The following is an 18,106-nucleotide window of genomic DNA, read 5'->3' as shown; positions in this document are numbered from 1 at the left end:
TCCTTTTGTCTAACTATCGTTTGTTTGTTTGTTCTGTCTACCTATAATTCATTTTTTTCTGTTTACCTATTGTTTGTATGTTTTATCTATCTGTCATTTTATCTATATATCTGTCATTCTGTCGGATAGTCTATGGATTTTTCTATCATTCTATTGATCTACTATCATTCCATCTTTCTATCTCGCTTTGTTTTAAATCATTTGTGTTTGTATATTCATTATTGTGCTGAGCATGTGGTATTTTCAGTGCTGCGCTCTGTGTTTCTCTCGTGTTTGCCGTCTCTGGAGCTTTGATTATGCTCGAGACAGATTTCCCAGCAGTCCCCAGCAGCTGTGTGCTCTGTTCTAATGACACAGTGTCATATCGCTTTAGATGTGGTGTGTGTGTGTGTGTACAGACAGTCAGCCATATTACAATGAGAAAATCATATCAGCCTCTGAACGCTTGGATAAAATGAGATTTCTGCCTTTTCTACTAGGAGATCATTTTGTGTTTGGAGGTATATGAATGTGTCAGTTGTGTTTTCTAGAAGAATTGGTTGCCCTGAGATTAATTTATGGTACTATTTTTCATAAACAGATAATTTAAGACCTCAATCTGAGTTGATTTCAAGTTAATTTGTCATCAATTAAAACAAGACTGTGAGGTACACAAGTACAGTCATTCAAAAGAAACAAATAAGTACATATTAACAAAACATTTTCAGTGGACAACAATTTTATTATCTATATGCTTTTATAGTATTATTTTATAGTATATAATTGTTTCATTTTATTTGAAGTTTTAGTAATTTTGCAACATGCTTTTCAGTAGTTTATTTTTATTATTTATTTATTTATTTTATGTTTCTGTTTAGTCTCAATTAATTTTTTTCACTTTTAGTTTGAGTAAGTGTAAGTGTTTTAAGTTTAAGTTGTTCGTCTGGTAATTTAACCATTCTGATTTAAGTTAAGAAAATAAAACACTGTTTGACAGGGAATTCCAGAAATATGCACAGTGTGACATGAGACCTTAAAACAGAAGAACTGACCTCATCTATACTGCACAGCCTTGTTTTTACTTGCGTCACATATGGCAACGACCCTGACTGAGTTCATGAGAGGACTGAAGATCTGCAGCCACAGTGACAGTCATGGGAAACATGCGTTCAAGTGTAAAAATTAAATCAAAGATGCATTTAACACAGCAGGCCATGGAAATAAAACTGCCCACACACTCTTCTGAGAAGAGTGGAGTAGAAGAGATGCATGCGAGTGAAAAATGACAAAAAAAAATGCTGGTTAATGGAGCCTTTTCACATTTCCGGGCTTCTCAGAAGCAGAAGCCGTCATAGTTTGGTAAACGTCCATAGTTGTGAACGCAAAATGCAACAAATGTCATTTTTGCATTTCCATTTGCCTTAATAGCAAAAGGAAAAATCCATGATTGTTCTGTCTTTCCAAAAGTGGAAAAAAATATAAAGAGATTGATTACATTGGTTAAAAGAGAGAAAGATTAGCTGTCACTCCCTCAGCCATTGTATTAGAGTTAACCAGTTTTCTGTCATCGAAAGCAAGAAAATAAAACACAAAATAGCGTTATACATGTACATTTATTAATGAAAAACTAAAATGTATTTAAAAATATATTATTTATTTTTTGTTTACATTTTTTAAAAAGAAAATATTTACAATGTTAACTATATAAACGTCATCACAGTCTGTGAAAATGGCCTATAGAAAGTTTTTGCTATAAGTTTTGTTAATGTATTTCTATTCACTACACTGCAAATACTCAGTATTTTTATCGTGTTTTAAAGCACAAATATCTAAACATTCTTGAATCAAGATACATTTACTTGATTAGCAAAATGACTATATATTAAGTGTTATTTTATGAAAAAAATATCCAAATTTTGTCACTTTTTGCTTAAAACAAGGAAAAATATCCTAACCTTAATTCAAAGAGAAAACAAAAATTATTTTTCTTGCCCCATTGGCAGATATTTTTTCTAATTTTAAGCAAGAACTTTCTTAATTTTGATACGTTGTTAAGAAAACAAAGGAATGTAAAGGAATCTTGATTCGAGAATGTTTAGATATTCGTGCTTTAAAACAAGACACAAATACTGAAATGTTTTTGCAGTGTGTCGAAATAATTGAACATTTCAGTTCAGTGAAAAGTTTAACAGCACTAACTGTGCCAAAGATTTGCTGCAAGTCCATCATACCAGTGAAGAGCTACACATTTGCCACAAATGAAATGAGTTTTCTGCATATAACCAGTTTTTTCAATGTAGATGTAGTTGACTGTGGCCGCAGTCTTTGACAAAGGCTGGAGGAATCTCGCCGTCCCTCCCCCCTCTTTCTCTCTCTCTGTCTGTTTTCGGTGGTGGAGGGGGGCATTGGGACCAGCCGGTGACCTCAGGCTCAAAGAATGTCCCCGTTTACTCAGACCTCTCTCTGTCTCTCTCTGTGTTTTTGTGTTGGGAATCTGGCCCTCCCCAGACATTTGTCAGCTCCAGAAATCTCAGTGATCTCAGTGTCGTTTGTTGTGTGTACACACGTCTACAAACATCCTCCTCTTACATTGCCATCTCAGTTATTTTAAAAGCACATTTTTATTATTTGCACCTTTTTCTCCCAATTTCTAAACACATCTAAGTGGTTCTTGATGGTGCAAAACTGCACATTGCTATGCAGGTGTGTTGCTAGGGAATTAAAAAAATCTGACTCATGTTCCTCCTCTATGGGATTTTTTTACCTGTTTTATGATCGAGCAGGTGAACACCATGCGTCTACATCACTTATTGAAAGTCTTTCCTCAGGTCTGCGTGTGAATCGTTCTTTATCACTCTGAATTAAGTCGAGTGTTCGTTTCTCTGTTGGGCCGCTGGCTGATTGAATGTGGCAAGTGCATAAATTTTGAGACTGTGAAAAGAAACGAGATGTCTGCCTTGAGCGCTGTAAATTAAGGGATGGGGAAAAGGGTCAGACTGATTTATGGACTGTGTGTGTGAGGTGGTTTGGTGGTTTTTGTGTGTGTTTGAATGCGATACAGAGGTCCTAGTCTCATGCAGTCAGACTAGCAGCATAAAGTCCCTTCGCTGATTCTGGCCAAGATACACCCATTTAGACCGAATCATACCATCAGAGCCACATGGTAAACGACCAACATAACCAAAGTTCAATTTGAATTTTTCTGGATTCCGTATTTTCCCTGTTTTAATATTTCTGTACTCTATTTTAATGGTTAACTTAAATTTTACTAAACAAAAAGCATGTCTGATTAATTGAAATCATGAAACTTAAACAATTCATTAACAATTTATTAAAAGTTGAACAAAATTAACATTTCTTTAGGGCCCTGAAATGATATGTATGTATGTGTGTATATATATATATATATATATATATATATATATATATATATATATATATATATATATATATATATATATATATATATATATATATATATATATATATATATATATATATATATATATATATATATATATATATATATATATATATATATATATATATATATATATATATATTTATATTTATATTTATTTTTTTATTTTTTTTATTATTTTTTTTCTCCTCAAATTCTGTTTTATATTTACCAAATTCTGTGTTTTCCCTTTTAATTTTTTTTTTAAATTGTTTAATTCAATTTTAAAAAATCAGTCAAAGTATGTCTAACTAATTGAATTTATAAAAACAACTTCATTATTTTTGCTTTTGAAGTAATAGGGCCCTATAAAATGTTATTTTTTTGTGGTTGTGTATTTTAAAGTTTCTGTTATGAAGGCATATCAGATCAAAACCTGACAAAAAATGTAATTATTCCCTTATCATATTTTTATTTATATTAATAGGGATGTACATTCCATTGGACGGTACTAATGTATTTCTGTCACTATTTCTTCAAGTTACCCCCAAACATTAATTTTGTCAGGTTGTCGTGAAGTGCTTTAAGTTTCTGTGTTTATATGATATGATGATAGTTATATATGCTCATATAGTGAGGCTTTAGTGTGCTTTAAATGAAACCGCACATCTGCACCGTTCATTCTCGCAGAACATGCAGGATTGAGGCTTAATATTCACAGACACTAGTCCATATTATGATACGATACATTAAATTCTGCTTTTATGACTTGATCCCATAACTCTGTCCGCAATTTAATTATAGGTCCCTATGACCAGCCATAGTTTGTATTTGTTTTTAGGCTGGTATAAACCTGTGCACCTAGAATCAGATTTGAGCTTTTGATGCATTTTTGTGTACATTTCACATCCGTCGGTCAGATGTCTGAGGCTGCTGGTTTGTGTCACTTAACACGCATCAGAGATGAAGCATTTTTCATCCTTTCAATCATTCGATGTCGCAAATTAAAAATAACGACTTGTTTGTTGTCGAGGCCGTTTGTAAACACAGCATGAAGAACCATGGAGTTTCTTCTGCAGTGTTTTTGACTGCATATAAAATTAAACGTATGACATGGTGGAATAAATTGATTTCTTTCTCCCTCAGGACGGAGGCTACGAGGAAAGGCTTTCTATAATATCAATGGAAAGGTTTACTGTGAGGAAGACTTCCTGGTGAGTACAGTTCAAATCAAACTTATGATGCATTTACATTGTCAGATTTACAATAATTGACTTTCTGACTTGTCAAACTAGGATTTTTGTCATCTTCTGCTCGCCAAGGCTGCATTTATTTAACTAAAAATGGAGTAAAACTGTGAAATATTATTGCTATTTAAAATAGCTGTTCTCTATGTGAATATATTGTCAAATGTAATTTATTGCTGTGATCAGTGTCACATGTTCCTTCAGAAATCATACTAATATGCTGATAAACATTTCTCATTATTATCACTGTTGAAAACAGTTGTGCTGCACAATATTTTTGTGGAAACTGTGATGCATTTAATTTTTCAGAATTCTTTGATAAATGGAAAGTTCAAAAGAACAGCATTTATTTGAAATGGAAATCTTTTGTAACATTATAAATGTGTTTACTGACACTTTTGATTAGTTTAATATGCCCTTGATGAATAAAAGTATTAATTTCTATAAATAAATCTTACTGATCCCAAACTTTTGAACAGTGATGCTTGATGTGTCACTGTAAAATGTTGTTTTTGATGTGCTTTTTCTTAAATATCTTGCAAGATATCATTTAATATAGTGACTAAATATTTTTTTTACCATCATTGACAACAAAGCCACATTTTTGCCTAATTTTTGCATTATAAATGTAGCTATAGAAACTATTAATTTTTGAGCCTGAGCATGTGAACAGCTAAGAATCTTATAATTACAGTAATTCCGATGTGTCACGGATTGTTCTATAGATACTAGTTCTGTAGATCCTGTCCTCATTTGATATTTGAAGTCCTGCTGTAGGTTAGAGTTACACCAGCTGTAGGATCTCAACAAAGAAGCTGAACGTTTCCTAAGAGGGAGGTGGAGACTGGGGCTGTATTGATTAGTGCTCATTAGTGGATGGATGGATGGATGTCTCTTGGGAGAACAGATGCTGTAGCTCCGCCCACCTCTCTGATTCGCTCCAGAGTGATCTTATTCTAAAGCTAAACACTCACACACACACACACAACATGAGCAATGGGAAGATGCATCATGAAGGAATCGACTTCCTGTGTGAAATTTTGATATTATTGCCACTAGACTTTCATGTGATCGTTTTAATAGTGGGGACAGATGTATATTGGCCAGGTCAAATAACAGGTCATTTCTTTCTTACTTAATTATTTACATATAATCATATATTAGCCAGGGCAATTAACAGGTTATCAGTTTTTATTTTTATTAGCATATATTGGCCAAGAAAAATTGCTAGTCTTCCTTCCTTTCTTCCCTTTATTCTTCCATTTATAATAAATAAATAAACAAACTCTCAAATGCCAAATGATGACCAGCAAATTAGGAAGGAAGGTAGGATCCTGTCCTGTTAGTGTATATTTGTATATAAATTCATTATTCTTTTTCATTTAACCCATTTAATATTTTTTGTACTTTTTACCAAATTATTAATATTTAAAAACATATTGCATATATTTTTGTTTACCATTAATTATTATATTATTTATATGTATTAATTTATTATTAGTATTTATTACAGTATTATTTAAATATTTTTATTTACTGTTAGTTACTTTTCCAAATATATTTTTTATATATATATATATATATATATATATATATATATATATATATATATATATATATATATATATATATATATATATATATATATATATTTTTTTTTTTTTTTTTTTTTTTTTTTTTTTTTTTTTTGTGTGTGTTTATTTCATCTTTTGGCCACCTAGCATAGATGCATTGGTCAGCCACTTAATGACCACAAACAGCGCTTGTGTTGACGTGAGCGACTAAGGAGCACGCCGCCGGGGGTCCAGCAGATGGCCTGTCTGACGGGACGGGTGGGGGTTTCCTGATATTGATCAGTCCCTCCCAACCCCACCTGCTGGCCCTCTCTCCACAATGAGCACACGCTCACATGAACACACACACCAGCGCACCAATGAAAAGAGTGTTCAGGCGAGCGGTGATGTCATCAGTACGGAATGGAACGGCGTTCCACAGAAAGTTCCACGTCGTTAAAATGTAGCCTTTGGTTCCTACAATAGAGTCCGAGGATCTTGTTTGGACTCGGCCTCTCATTTCCATAGAGTGCATGTTTGAGAACATCCTTACTCTAATGGCTGTGCTCCCAACTCTTGTCACCCTGGTAACCAGGTCAAAGCCCTTTTCCTGGACAGATGGCTCCCCTCAGGGTCGTTTCTGTACAACCTGTCCACCATTAACAACCTCTGAATGTTGTAAGATGTTCTAAGTCTCAGGAAAGTCCTTTGGAGGTCCAACACCTCATACTGAACGATAAGAACGATTCTTATAGCGGCTGCAGCCTTAATCCATCAAGTTGTGGATGTTCTCAGGAATCATGCTGATAATCATGTTGGATTTTCGGCTGATTTCTTAAGTGTTTAATCAGATGCACAGAGCTAAACAGCCCAGTAGGACGTTTCTGAAGCTCTCAAACAGCTCTTCACAGAGAGAGCACGCCAGCGCCCCCTTGAGACACATTCAATAGTAATGCTGCTTCATTACTGGTGCAAGTTTTTGGAATTACATAATTTTTGCATATGGGTAGCAGACAGGAAATATGAAGCAGTGTGGCATCATATTATTTTATATACTATAATCTTACATATTTACTTAATTTATCAATACTTATGTATAATATAATTTCAATTTTTTTGTTTAAAATTTTATATATTTTTTATATATTTTAGTACTTTTGTTTTTAATAATTTTTATAAAAATATGTAATATATTATTTTGTGTATATAGTGCTTGCATTTTGGGTAGTTGACATGAAACATGAAGCAGTGTGACATGCTATCATTTATATTATAATAAATTTGTATTATATTATATATTTATTTAGTTCATTCATTTACAGTGGTGTGAAAAAGTGTTGGCCCCCTTCCTGATTTTTTATTTTATTGCATGTTTGTCACACTTTAATGTTTCAGATCATCAAACTAATTTAAATATTAATAAAAGATAACACAAGTAAACACAACATGCAGTTTTTGAATGAAGGTTTTTTTTTTTATGAAGGGAAAACAAAATCCGAACCCACATGGTCCTGTGTGAAAAGTGTTTGCCCCCCCCCCCCCCCCCCAAAAGATCCTCAAAATCTACACATCATGTTGAGATCCATAGAAATTCAGGAACAAATGAGAAAGAAAGTAATTGAGATCTATCAGTCTGGAAAAGGTTATAAAGCCATTTCTAAAGCTTTGGGACTCCAGCGAACCACAGTGAGAGCCATTATCCACAAATGGAGAAAACATGGAACAGTGGTGAACCTTCCCAGGAGTGACCGGCCGACCAAAATTACCCCAAGAGTGCAGCGACGACTCATCCAAGAGATCACAAAAGACCCCACAACAACATCTAAAGAACTGCAGGCCTCACTTGCCTCAGTTAAGGTCAGTGTTCATGACTCCACCATAAGAAAGAGACGGGGCAAAAATGGCCTGCATTGCAGAGTTCCAAGACGAAAACCACTGCTGAGCAAAAAGAACATAAAGGCTCGTCTCAGTTTTGCCAGAAAACATCTTGATGATCCCCAAGACTTTTGGGAAAATACTCTGTGGACTGACGAGACAAAAGTTGAACTTTTTGGAAGGTGTGTGTCCCATTACATCTGGCGTAAAAGTAACACAGCATTTCAGAAAAAGAACATCATAGCAACAGTAAAATATGGTGGTGGTGGTGTGATGGTCTGGGGCTGTTTTGCTGCTTCAGGACCTGGAAGACTTGCTGTGATAAATGAACCATGAATTCAGCTGTCTACCAAAAAATCCTGAAGGACAATGTCCGGCCATCTGTTCCTGACCTCAAGCTGAAGCGAACTTGGGTTCTGCAGCAGGACAATGATCCAAAACACACCAGCAAATCCACCTCTGAATGGCTGAAGAAAAACTTTGGAGTGGCCTAGTCAAAGTCCTGACCTGAATCCTATTGAGATGCTGTGGCATGACCTTAAAAAGGCGGTTCATGCTGGAAAACCCTCCAATGTGGCTGAATTACAACAATTCTGCCGAGATGAGTGGCCAAACTTCCTCCACAGCGCTGTAACAGACTCATTGCAAGTTATCACAAACGCTTGATTGCAGTCGTTGCTGCTAAGGGTGGCCCAACCAGTTATTAGATTTAGGGGGCAAGCACTTTTTCACACAGGACCATGTTGGTCTGGATTTTGTTTTCCCTTCATAATAAAAAACTTCCTTCAAAAACTGCATGTTGTGTTTACTTTGATTAATATTTAAATTAGTTTGATGTGAAACATTAAAGTGTGACAAACATGCAAAAAAATAAAAAATCAGGAAGGGGGCCAACACTTTTTCACACCACTGTATATTGTTGAATATTTATTTTTTTATTTAGTATTTAATACATGTTTGGAATTTTACTTGGACTGTGACCACTTAAAGCACCATTGTGCACTAGAAAATCCTAAATAAATTAGAAATGAATACTTTTGTCCATCAAAGACACATTAAACGGACAGTAAAGACATTTCTAATGTTAAAGATTTTTTAACTTTTTATTCATCAAAGAACCTTGAAAAATAAAATGTATCACAGATTCCACAAAAATACGGTATTCTTCGGCACAAATGTTTTCCACATTGATAATAATCAGAAATGTTTCTTGAGCAGTAAATCAGTATATTAGAATGATTTCTGAAGGATCACGTGACACTGAAGACTGGAGTAATGATGCTACAAATTCAGCTTTGATCACAGGAATAAATGACATTGCATATATTCACATAGAAAACAGACATTTTAAATTTAAATATTTCACAATATTGCTGTTTTTTCTGTATTTTTGATCAAATAAATGCAGCTTTGGTAAGCAGAAGAAACTAAAAAATCTTGCAAAGTTAAATATGATCTTGCATTTGAGTTGTGGTGTTTTTTTTTCTTTTCTGTAGTACTCCGGGTTCCAGCAGACGGCAGAAAAATGCTTTGTGTGCGGTCACCTCATCATGGAGATGGTACGAGAGATTTGATGTATTGCACTATAACTATTGCTTTCATTTTTCAGAGGAAGAAGGATCTCTTGTGAATTTAGAGGGAAGACTCTTGTAATTTAGTTTTACCATTTTAAATAAATATGCAACCAAAAATGGCTTATCAAAGCTGCATCATCTCTGTAATATGAGTCTATTATTAGATACAGAAATGATGTTATTGTGCCTCATTAGCGTGGCCACCTGTGTGTGTGTCTGTTGTAGATCCTGCATGCTCTGGGTAAGTCGTATCATCCAGGCTGTTTCCGCTGTGTGGTTTGTAAGGAGGGTCTGGACGGTGTTCCTTTCACCGTGGATGTGGAGAACAACATCTATTGTGTGAAAGACTACCACACGTGAGTGACACGCTACACACAATCATGCTATTTTGTTGCATATTTTTCATGCATAACCTGTCTAGTGCTGTTTTGGCTGTCCAGCGTAACCAAGATGTTGATGTATGTTTATATATTTTTCTATAGGGTTTTTGCTCCTAAATGTGCCTCGTGTAACCAGCCCATCCTCCCAGCGCAGGTTCGAGCTTTTAAATGCATTAGACTGATGTTACATTAGTTGGATTGATGTCACGCTTCAGGACTGTCCTGACAGAGGTTAATTAGGTGTGTGTGTGTGTTTGTAGGGTTCAGAGGAGACCATACGGGTGGTGTCCATGGATAAAGATTACCATGTTGAATGCTATCACTGTGAGGTAATTCAGTGGCTGTTGTTCTGAAATACTGGCTAAGGGTTGCAGGTTCAATCTCATTGTGAAGTCACTTAACCACACGAACACATCCTAGACGCTGGTTCACTGTGATTCACTCGCATCTGGTAAATGGCACCTAACAAGTGGTCATGTTTTATGCTTCAGGATAATGCACTAGCATTATGTAAGATGTTTTTATTGTGAATCATTGACTAATGACATTCCAGAGCGGGTCATTCAGCTAAACTTTGAGACTGAGAGTTAAAATGTTGACAAACACATTTCTCAAAGAGAAAACCTCTTATTAAAGCTCAATTCTTTTTGTTGTTAAAGAAAGTGATTTTAGGCTACAGTATTATTTAAACATTTAAATTTTTAATGTATAATGTAATAATAATAATATTTTTATTATATTTATATATATATATATATATATATATACATATACATATATATATATATATATACATATACATATATATATATATACATATATATACATATACATATATATATATATATATATACATATATATATATATATATATATATATACATATATATATATATATACATATATATACATATATATATATATATATACATATATATACATATATATATATATATATATATATATATATATATATATATATATATATATATATATATATATATATATATATATATATATATATATATATATTTTTTTTTTTTTTTTTTTTTTTTTTTTTTTTATATATTAATTAGAAATATTTCATATATGTAAAAAATATATTTTTTATGTTAATAATAATAATAAAATGCTCACTTCTGAAATATTTTATTTATTTGGAATGTATATTATTGATAAAAATGAATTATTTTATTCTTTTAATTTTTGCCATGTGACAGGTTTAAGATGAGGGTGATGGTTTGAAGTCCTTGTCAAAACATTGAATCGGCCTCATGTTAATTTATTTACTGACCAAACTGCGGTTTTGGATTCCTTCCTCTGGCTATGGATTTTTCCAGTTGACTTGCAGAACTAAAAAGCAAGCTATGTGCATTAAATTATTTACAGTGTAGATCCAGCCACAAGGGTGATGATTCATTGAAAAAGGCCTGACTTCATTTCTATCAAACACACTAAGACAATAACACATGTTTTGCAGGATTGCGGTCTGCAGTTGAATGACGAAGAGGGGCATCGCTGTTACCCGCTGGATGGACATCTGCTGTGCCACCGATGCCACCTGCACCGGTTAAAAACCCCTCTACCGAGTTACCCGCTACATGTCACTGAACTGTGAACACACAACTCCCGCTGAACGTGAAGGAGGAGCGAGAGGAAATCAAGACAGAAGGATCGGTCCTTCCTCTAAACAATAAACAGGGGTTCGGTCGTGCCCCTTTGACCACGGATGAGTCCATTTGACCTACCGGAGAGGCTTTAATTATTATTTCATCCCTAATCATGGTATTGGGGGGGGTTTGGGCTCGTGTCTTCAGCACTGCCTGCAGGGGATCGGAGGGCGACCCGTCCCTGTTTTTCCTCCTGAACGCCAAACAACAGCACTGAACACACAGACTGAGATATGACTTCCTGTGCCTTCATCGGAAATCCTGCGTCGATTACTGCCTTCGACATGCACCATTTCTGTCTCCTGCCAGATATTTGTGCCAAGCTGCCCAGGGTCTTTAAAGGGACAGTTCACCTAAACTTAAAACTACAGTGATCATTTACTCACTGTCGTTCCAAACTTGCATGAGCTTTTCTTCCGTGGCAGAAATGTATTAAAATGTTATTTCAAGGCAAGACACTACAAGAAAAACCATTGTTTTTGGGGCTATTTTGCTTCCATAACAAGTCATAATTGATTTGTTCCTCAGTGGAAAGAAATAATGTAAAATACACATTTACGTGTTTATTTTATTACACTTTATCTATTTGCATCTACAGTTTTCAGTTAAAATACATATCAATACACATTTACACTAAAACGTTGTAGTTTCATTCTTATCTATATTCTGAAGGATTTTACAGAGGGATTTTTTCATGATTCACCTGATATATATATAACAACATTTTAATCCAAAAACATGATTTATTTCTGACAGTATTTTCTATAAATAAAATAGAGAAAACCAAAATCCCCTCTGTAAAAAATATGCCAAAAACAAAAGAAAATAATTTAAACAAATGTTCATATTTCTGTTCTGAAAATTCTACAAATTAGTGCATATCTAATATTTAATTGTAATTACTTTTTTTTTTTACTCTGCAAAAAAAAAAAGTAGTATTTTCCTCTTGTTTTCATGTTCGAATATCTAAGCATTTTTGAATCAAGAGACATTTACTTGAGAAGCAAAATTACTTGTATTAAGTCTTGCTTTCTGAAAAATGTGCCCAAATTTAGTTTTTGCTTAAAAAAATTAAAAAATCTGCCAATGGTGTCAGAAAATAATCTTAATTCAAAGACAAATCAAGATAATTTTTCTGTCCCTATTGGCAGATATTGTTTCTCATTTTAAGAATAAAACTCACTTTGTTTTCTTAATATCTTGTTTCTTAGCTAAATGTGTCTTGATTTAAGTATGTTTAGATATTTGTTCTTGAAAACAAGACAAAACTACTAAGAAATTAATTTAATAATCCATCATTTGCATATTTAAACATAGCATTTCAGAACACTTGTAATACAAAATAATTGTCTTAATGTACTATGATTAATCAATAAAGGAAAGTATGATGGTATCTATCTATTAGTTAAAAATTTTCCTTATTAACCTGTGGTGGCTTGCCATAAATTGTCCACAAATTGTTCAGTTTTGGAACGACATGAGGGTGAGTAAATAATGGTGAACTGTGCCTTTAAGCATCAATTTAATGGCAGCAATGGGCCGAACACTGATGCATCGCTGGCATTTACTTCACCAGGTGATGTTGTGAAACCTGCTGCACATAGATGGACTAACAAATGTATATTTTGCAGAGGTCTGACATGAATCAAGCCGTTTCGACCTGACACCAGCAGAACGGGGCTGGATCTGTGAACGCGGAGGATCTTCTCCGCTGACTTTTACGTCGTGCTCTTCAGACACTGGCTTGTCTCTTGATGAGGTGCCTTCCTGCCTTACATATTCCTTAACATGGAGGAGACGCGCTGTAATGTGTCTCAGGAGACTCTTAAGGGACTCTAGAGGTGTGCAGGGGTCAAATGTCAAGCCTGGATGTGCTGGACCCAACCAGGCCGGAGACCTGCTGCGTTCGTCCTGTGTTTGTGTGCAACACGCCGTCTTTAGCAGCTGCGACGCAATGAAGCATAAGGCAACAGAACATTTTGCACATGTCAGAAAAATAGTAAAGTCATGAAAACTATGAAATAACACCTGTAGAAGTCTGGGAATGATGTCAAAACTACTTATATTTGAGCTTCTTCTTTGTCTGGATTCACATGAACAAGAATTATGTGTTGCTGGAAGCTTATTGCATCACGTCGCACCTGTTTAGGACATAAGTGAGCATGTTTGTGGAAAAGAGAGTCTCTGTGTGTGTGTGTGTAGTTGTGTATATGTTCATGTACACTAGTGGCTGGGCCACTGTGTGTGTGTGTGTCTCAAATACAGCAACCCTGATGAGTATTTAGACACTTAAAGGTATAGTTCACCCAAAAATGCTGAAATTGTACTCACCCTCAGCCCATCCAAGATGTAGATGAGTTTGTTTCTTCATCAGATTTGGAGAAATCTAGCATTGCATCAGTGTCTCAGCAATGCTACATTTCTGCAAATCTGATGAAGAAACAAACTCATCTACATCTTGGATGGCCTGAGGATGAGCAATTTTTCAACAAAAAATAATTTTTGGCTGAACTATTTCTCAAGTGTCTTAAATGCTTCTTGGGTCGCTGTACACACTTCTCCTGTTCCACACAGACGTCTGCTGTAATACTACTGACAGAACCGGGCTGTATGTGTTTCCCTGACCTGAGAAGACCTGATACAGAGAGTTGTTTTTAAATCCAGTGACTTCTTTTCTGCAAAGCAGACTGTAAAACTCATGTGAAGATGTGTGTTTGCTGACTGATTACTGTACCGGAAGCACATAACCTCATCCTGACCTCGTTTTCAGCGAAGGGGGTTTTCTGAAGGAATATTCTGGATTGATGTACAGCGTCTGTGACATGCTGTCGACTGCCAGAGAAAATCTTTTCTACTCGCTTCTCATTTTCTGTGGTAATCGACAGCATGAATATTGAATATAATGACAGAATATTTCCCCGAACAGTTCAGTAACCTCAGATGTTTCCGCTTTCAGATCATTCCCACAAATGTGTTGTTGTTGTTTTTTTTAAGTGCATACAATTTTTCTCCACGTTGTCTTAATCCACTTTTAAAACGTACTACTATTGCATAGCACAACGCTAGAGTCCCTGTAAATAAAGAGTGTAGAATGTACTTCCTGCATTTATCAGAGTCAATGAACGGTAGCTTTCCTTCAGTTAGTTGCACATCTTACGTTCTGTTGCATCACTTTTTTTATCGTACGATGTTTTGATTTCCTAGATATTTCATAAATAAAGAAAAAGCAAAGTAGATTTATTTATCTAAACGTGAAAAGTTTAAAGTTATTTAATGTATGAAAAGTCGGGACGTATCATTTAACCCTAGATTTATGTAATCTGCTTTTTCAATAAAGTGGTTTTTGTAGTTAACAAACTGTTACGGTGATTTTATTTTTAGACAGAATCTGGGTTTTTATACAAAACGACATCTCGACAATAAAAACAATACTGATTTCATTTAAATAAAATATTTCATGAATCTAATAATGTAGTATTAATTTCTCTAAACGCCACAAAACCAGAATGAATCATTTATTTGTCTTAACGAAGATATATTTGTTTTTGTATTCCCCACTTCTCTTGGCTGTGTTGGCCAAGTCTATTAAAAATAATTTATTGGAAGGGATGGATATGACTGCCAACATTGTTGAATTTGGAAAAAACTGTCCAACTTTTTTTTTCTTTGTTTCTTTCAAACATGTATTTCATAGATATGCATATTGAGCTGTCCAGAGAACACGAACATCACAGATGCTTTTAATTGTGTAAATATCATATTTGAACATTTTTATTTAAATGAGCTTCCCTACAGCATGACATCACATCCTGTTGTCCATACGGAGGTCTGAAGTGAGACTTTTGAGCTCTGTTCTCATCATCTCGTTTCCAGTATGTCTTGTGGTTTTCCTGTGGCATGTGAAGGGTCTGTGTGTTTATTCAGCGGTGATATCGACTCAAATCAGTGCGTGTGCATTTCTACTGTAATGGCGCTGCTGCACGCAAACACTCGCCGCACCCTGATGTCTGATACAGCTCCCACAGGAAGAAACTATACGGCTCAATCCGGCTCTCAGTTACAACTCACTTCTCTGAGTCTGAGTTGCATTTAAATACCGACTTGAAACTATTAAAGGGATAGTTCACCCAAAAATGAAAATTGTGTCATCATTTACTCATCCTCAAGTAGTTCCAAACCTGTATGAATGTCTCAGTTCTGCTGAAGATATTCTGTGGGAAACAGAGCAGATCTGGGGCACCATTGACTTCCATAGTATTTTTTTTCCTACTGTGGAAGTCAATGGTGCCCCAAAACAGCCTTTCTTCAGGATATCTTCCTTTGTGTTCAGCAGAACTAAGACATTCATACAGGTTTGGAACTACTTGAGGATGAGTAAATGATGACACAATTTTCATTTTTGGGTGAACTATCCCTTTAAGATAATGTTGTGAAAGGCCGTCTAAAATCAAACGTCTTTATCTGAAAGGCAAAACACTGTAAAGACGCTCTCGCACCATGAAATCGTCATGATTCGTTTATCTGAAGCAATCGTAACGAGTTCCTGTGGTGATTTTCAGATTAAACACACGTCTGGAGCATCACACAGACTGAATCTTAATTAGGTTTTAAAGAACAACTTCTCTTAATCTCTGGCCTTTAATTCTAATCTGTGTAAATCTGGGTTTATATCAGTATGCAGCCGAAACTGAATAAAGCTTTGAAACATATTTTGACGTTTCATGCACCTCGTATGTCAAGAAAATACTGGAACAAATTGAAATATTCAGTGATTGTAAAAAGCTAACGATTGTGATTTGTGACGTGACTGATAACACTGAGACAAAGAGGCCGTTATGAAAGTTCACCAGACGGTGTGTAAATGATGGGATATTTCCTCCTGAAAGCCATGAACTGTTTGTTGGTGTTGAGTTCATTAGCTGCTCGATGACAAACAGCAGACGAGCTGCAGCTTTAATGAGATGCTTTTATTTCTGTGCTCCAGTTAAACTAGATCTGGAGTCTACAGTTGATTAGAATTTATTAGATTTAAAGCTCATATATTTTAAATTGCAACAAATGTGATTACTAATATAATACATGATATACTAGTTTTAATAGAAATGGCAATAATTTTAGTTGAATGCTTGTCAGAACATTCAGCGGTGTTTTAACCCTATTTCAAAGACAATTAGTGTAAGATAAAATCTACTTTAGTCCTACTTAAAAGTGAAAACTCTGACATCTCATTATTTGACATCATAAGTTGTTCCAAACCTGTATAAGTTTTCTGTTGAACTCAAAAGAGGATATTTTGAAGAATATGGGTAGCCAAACAGTTGCTAGTCTCCTTTGACTTTCATAGTATGCAAAATAAATAAATAAATAAATACTATGTAAGTCAATGGGGACCGATTCAACTTTTTTTTTTTTTTTATATCTTTGTGTTCAACCGAAGAAATGAACGTATAAAGGGATGAAACAACTTGAGTAAATGATGACCGGTTTTAAATTTTTGGGTGAACTATATCTTTAACTGGGCTAAATAAAGTTCAAGTTCAAATAATTGAATTTAATATAAATTTGAACTTTAATAAAGTTTCATCCAGTTGCAAATAAGTGTCAGAAAACATTACATTCAGTTCACACTTAAGTATATATATTTTATTAAGTGCAGTATTTCTGTAATAAATACTTTTTCACAAGGGCATATCAAACCCTTTATTTATGGAGTACATATTTAACGTTCAATGTAATATTTAACTATTTAAAAAAAAAAAAAAAAAAGGTAATTGTGACTTTTTATCTCACAATTCAGATATTTTTCCCCCTCGCAGTTCTGACTGTCTTTGGCACGATTCTGATTTTTTTCTCTCAATTCTGCGATATAAACAGAACTGTGAGATAAATTAGTAGTAATTGTGAGAAACAAAGTCAGAATTGTGAGACAAAAAGTAGAAAATTACCTTATTTACCTTATTTTTATTCCATGGCCATTCAGAATTAAAAAAAAAAGAATTCAGAGGAAAACAGAATTGTGAGATATAAACTTTGAAATTCAAGAAATAAAGTCAGAATTTTGAGGTCAGGTTTTCTTTTCTTTTTTCCCGAGGATTGCAAGAAAGTTTGAATTTTTAGATGCAACTATAAACTCAAAACTTGTGAGATACAAAATTGCAATTGCGAGAAAAAAATGGAATTCATTTTAAAAAAGTAACGATTTCCTTTTCCATGGAGGAAAGAAAATTCAGAAGAAAATAATTATTTTAAAGCAAAGAATGCATAAAAAAGTCAAAATTGCAAGAAAAAAAAATCCAAATTATGTCTCATAGGCCCGGTTTCACAAACGGGGCTTATCTTAAGCCAGGACTAGGCCTTAGTTAAATTAAGATATTTGAGCAACGTTTACAAAAATGCCTTAGAAGAAAACATTAAGGTGTGGATCTTGA

At 34.4% G+C, this 18,106-nt stretch overlaps 1 protein-coding gene across 1 annotated transcript in view; it reads left to right on the top strand.

Annotated features, from left to right (window-relative positions):
* Window positions 1-15,031, top strand: part of wtip (WT1 interacting protein) — a 35,889-nt gene extending 20,858 nt beyond the window's left edge. Inside the window, exons 3-8 of the mRNA XM_079446230.1 lie at window positions 4,526-4,593; window positions 9,551-9,613; window positions 9,854-9,984; window positions 10,111-10,162; window positions 10,269-10,337; window positions 11,489-15,031. Coding sequence (XP_079302356.1) covers window positions 4,526-4,593; window positions 9,551-9,613; window positions 9,854-9,984; window positions 10,111-10,162; window positions 10,269-10,337; window positions 11,489-11,626 — 521 coding nt within the window. The 3' untranslated portion in view covers window positions 11,627-15,031. The remainder of the gene's footprint in view (window positions 1-4,525; window positions 4,594-9,550; window positions 9,614-9,853; window positions 9,985-10,110; window positions 10,163-10,268; window positions 10,338-11,488) is intronic.
* The last annotated feature ends 3,075 nt before the right edge of the window (window positions 15,032-18,106 follow it).

This window comes from Barbus barbus, assembly GCF_936440315.1.
Source record: "Barbus barbus genome assembly, chromosome: 22".
Taxonomy (NCBI): domain Eukaryota; kingdom Metazoa; phylum Chordata; class Actinopteri; order Cypriniformes; family Cyprinidae; genus Barbus; species Barbus barbus.
This window is presented reverse-complemented; position numbering and strand designations above follow the sequence as displayed.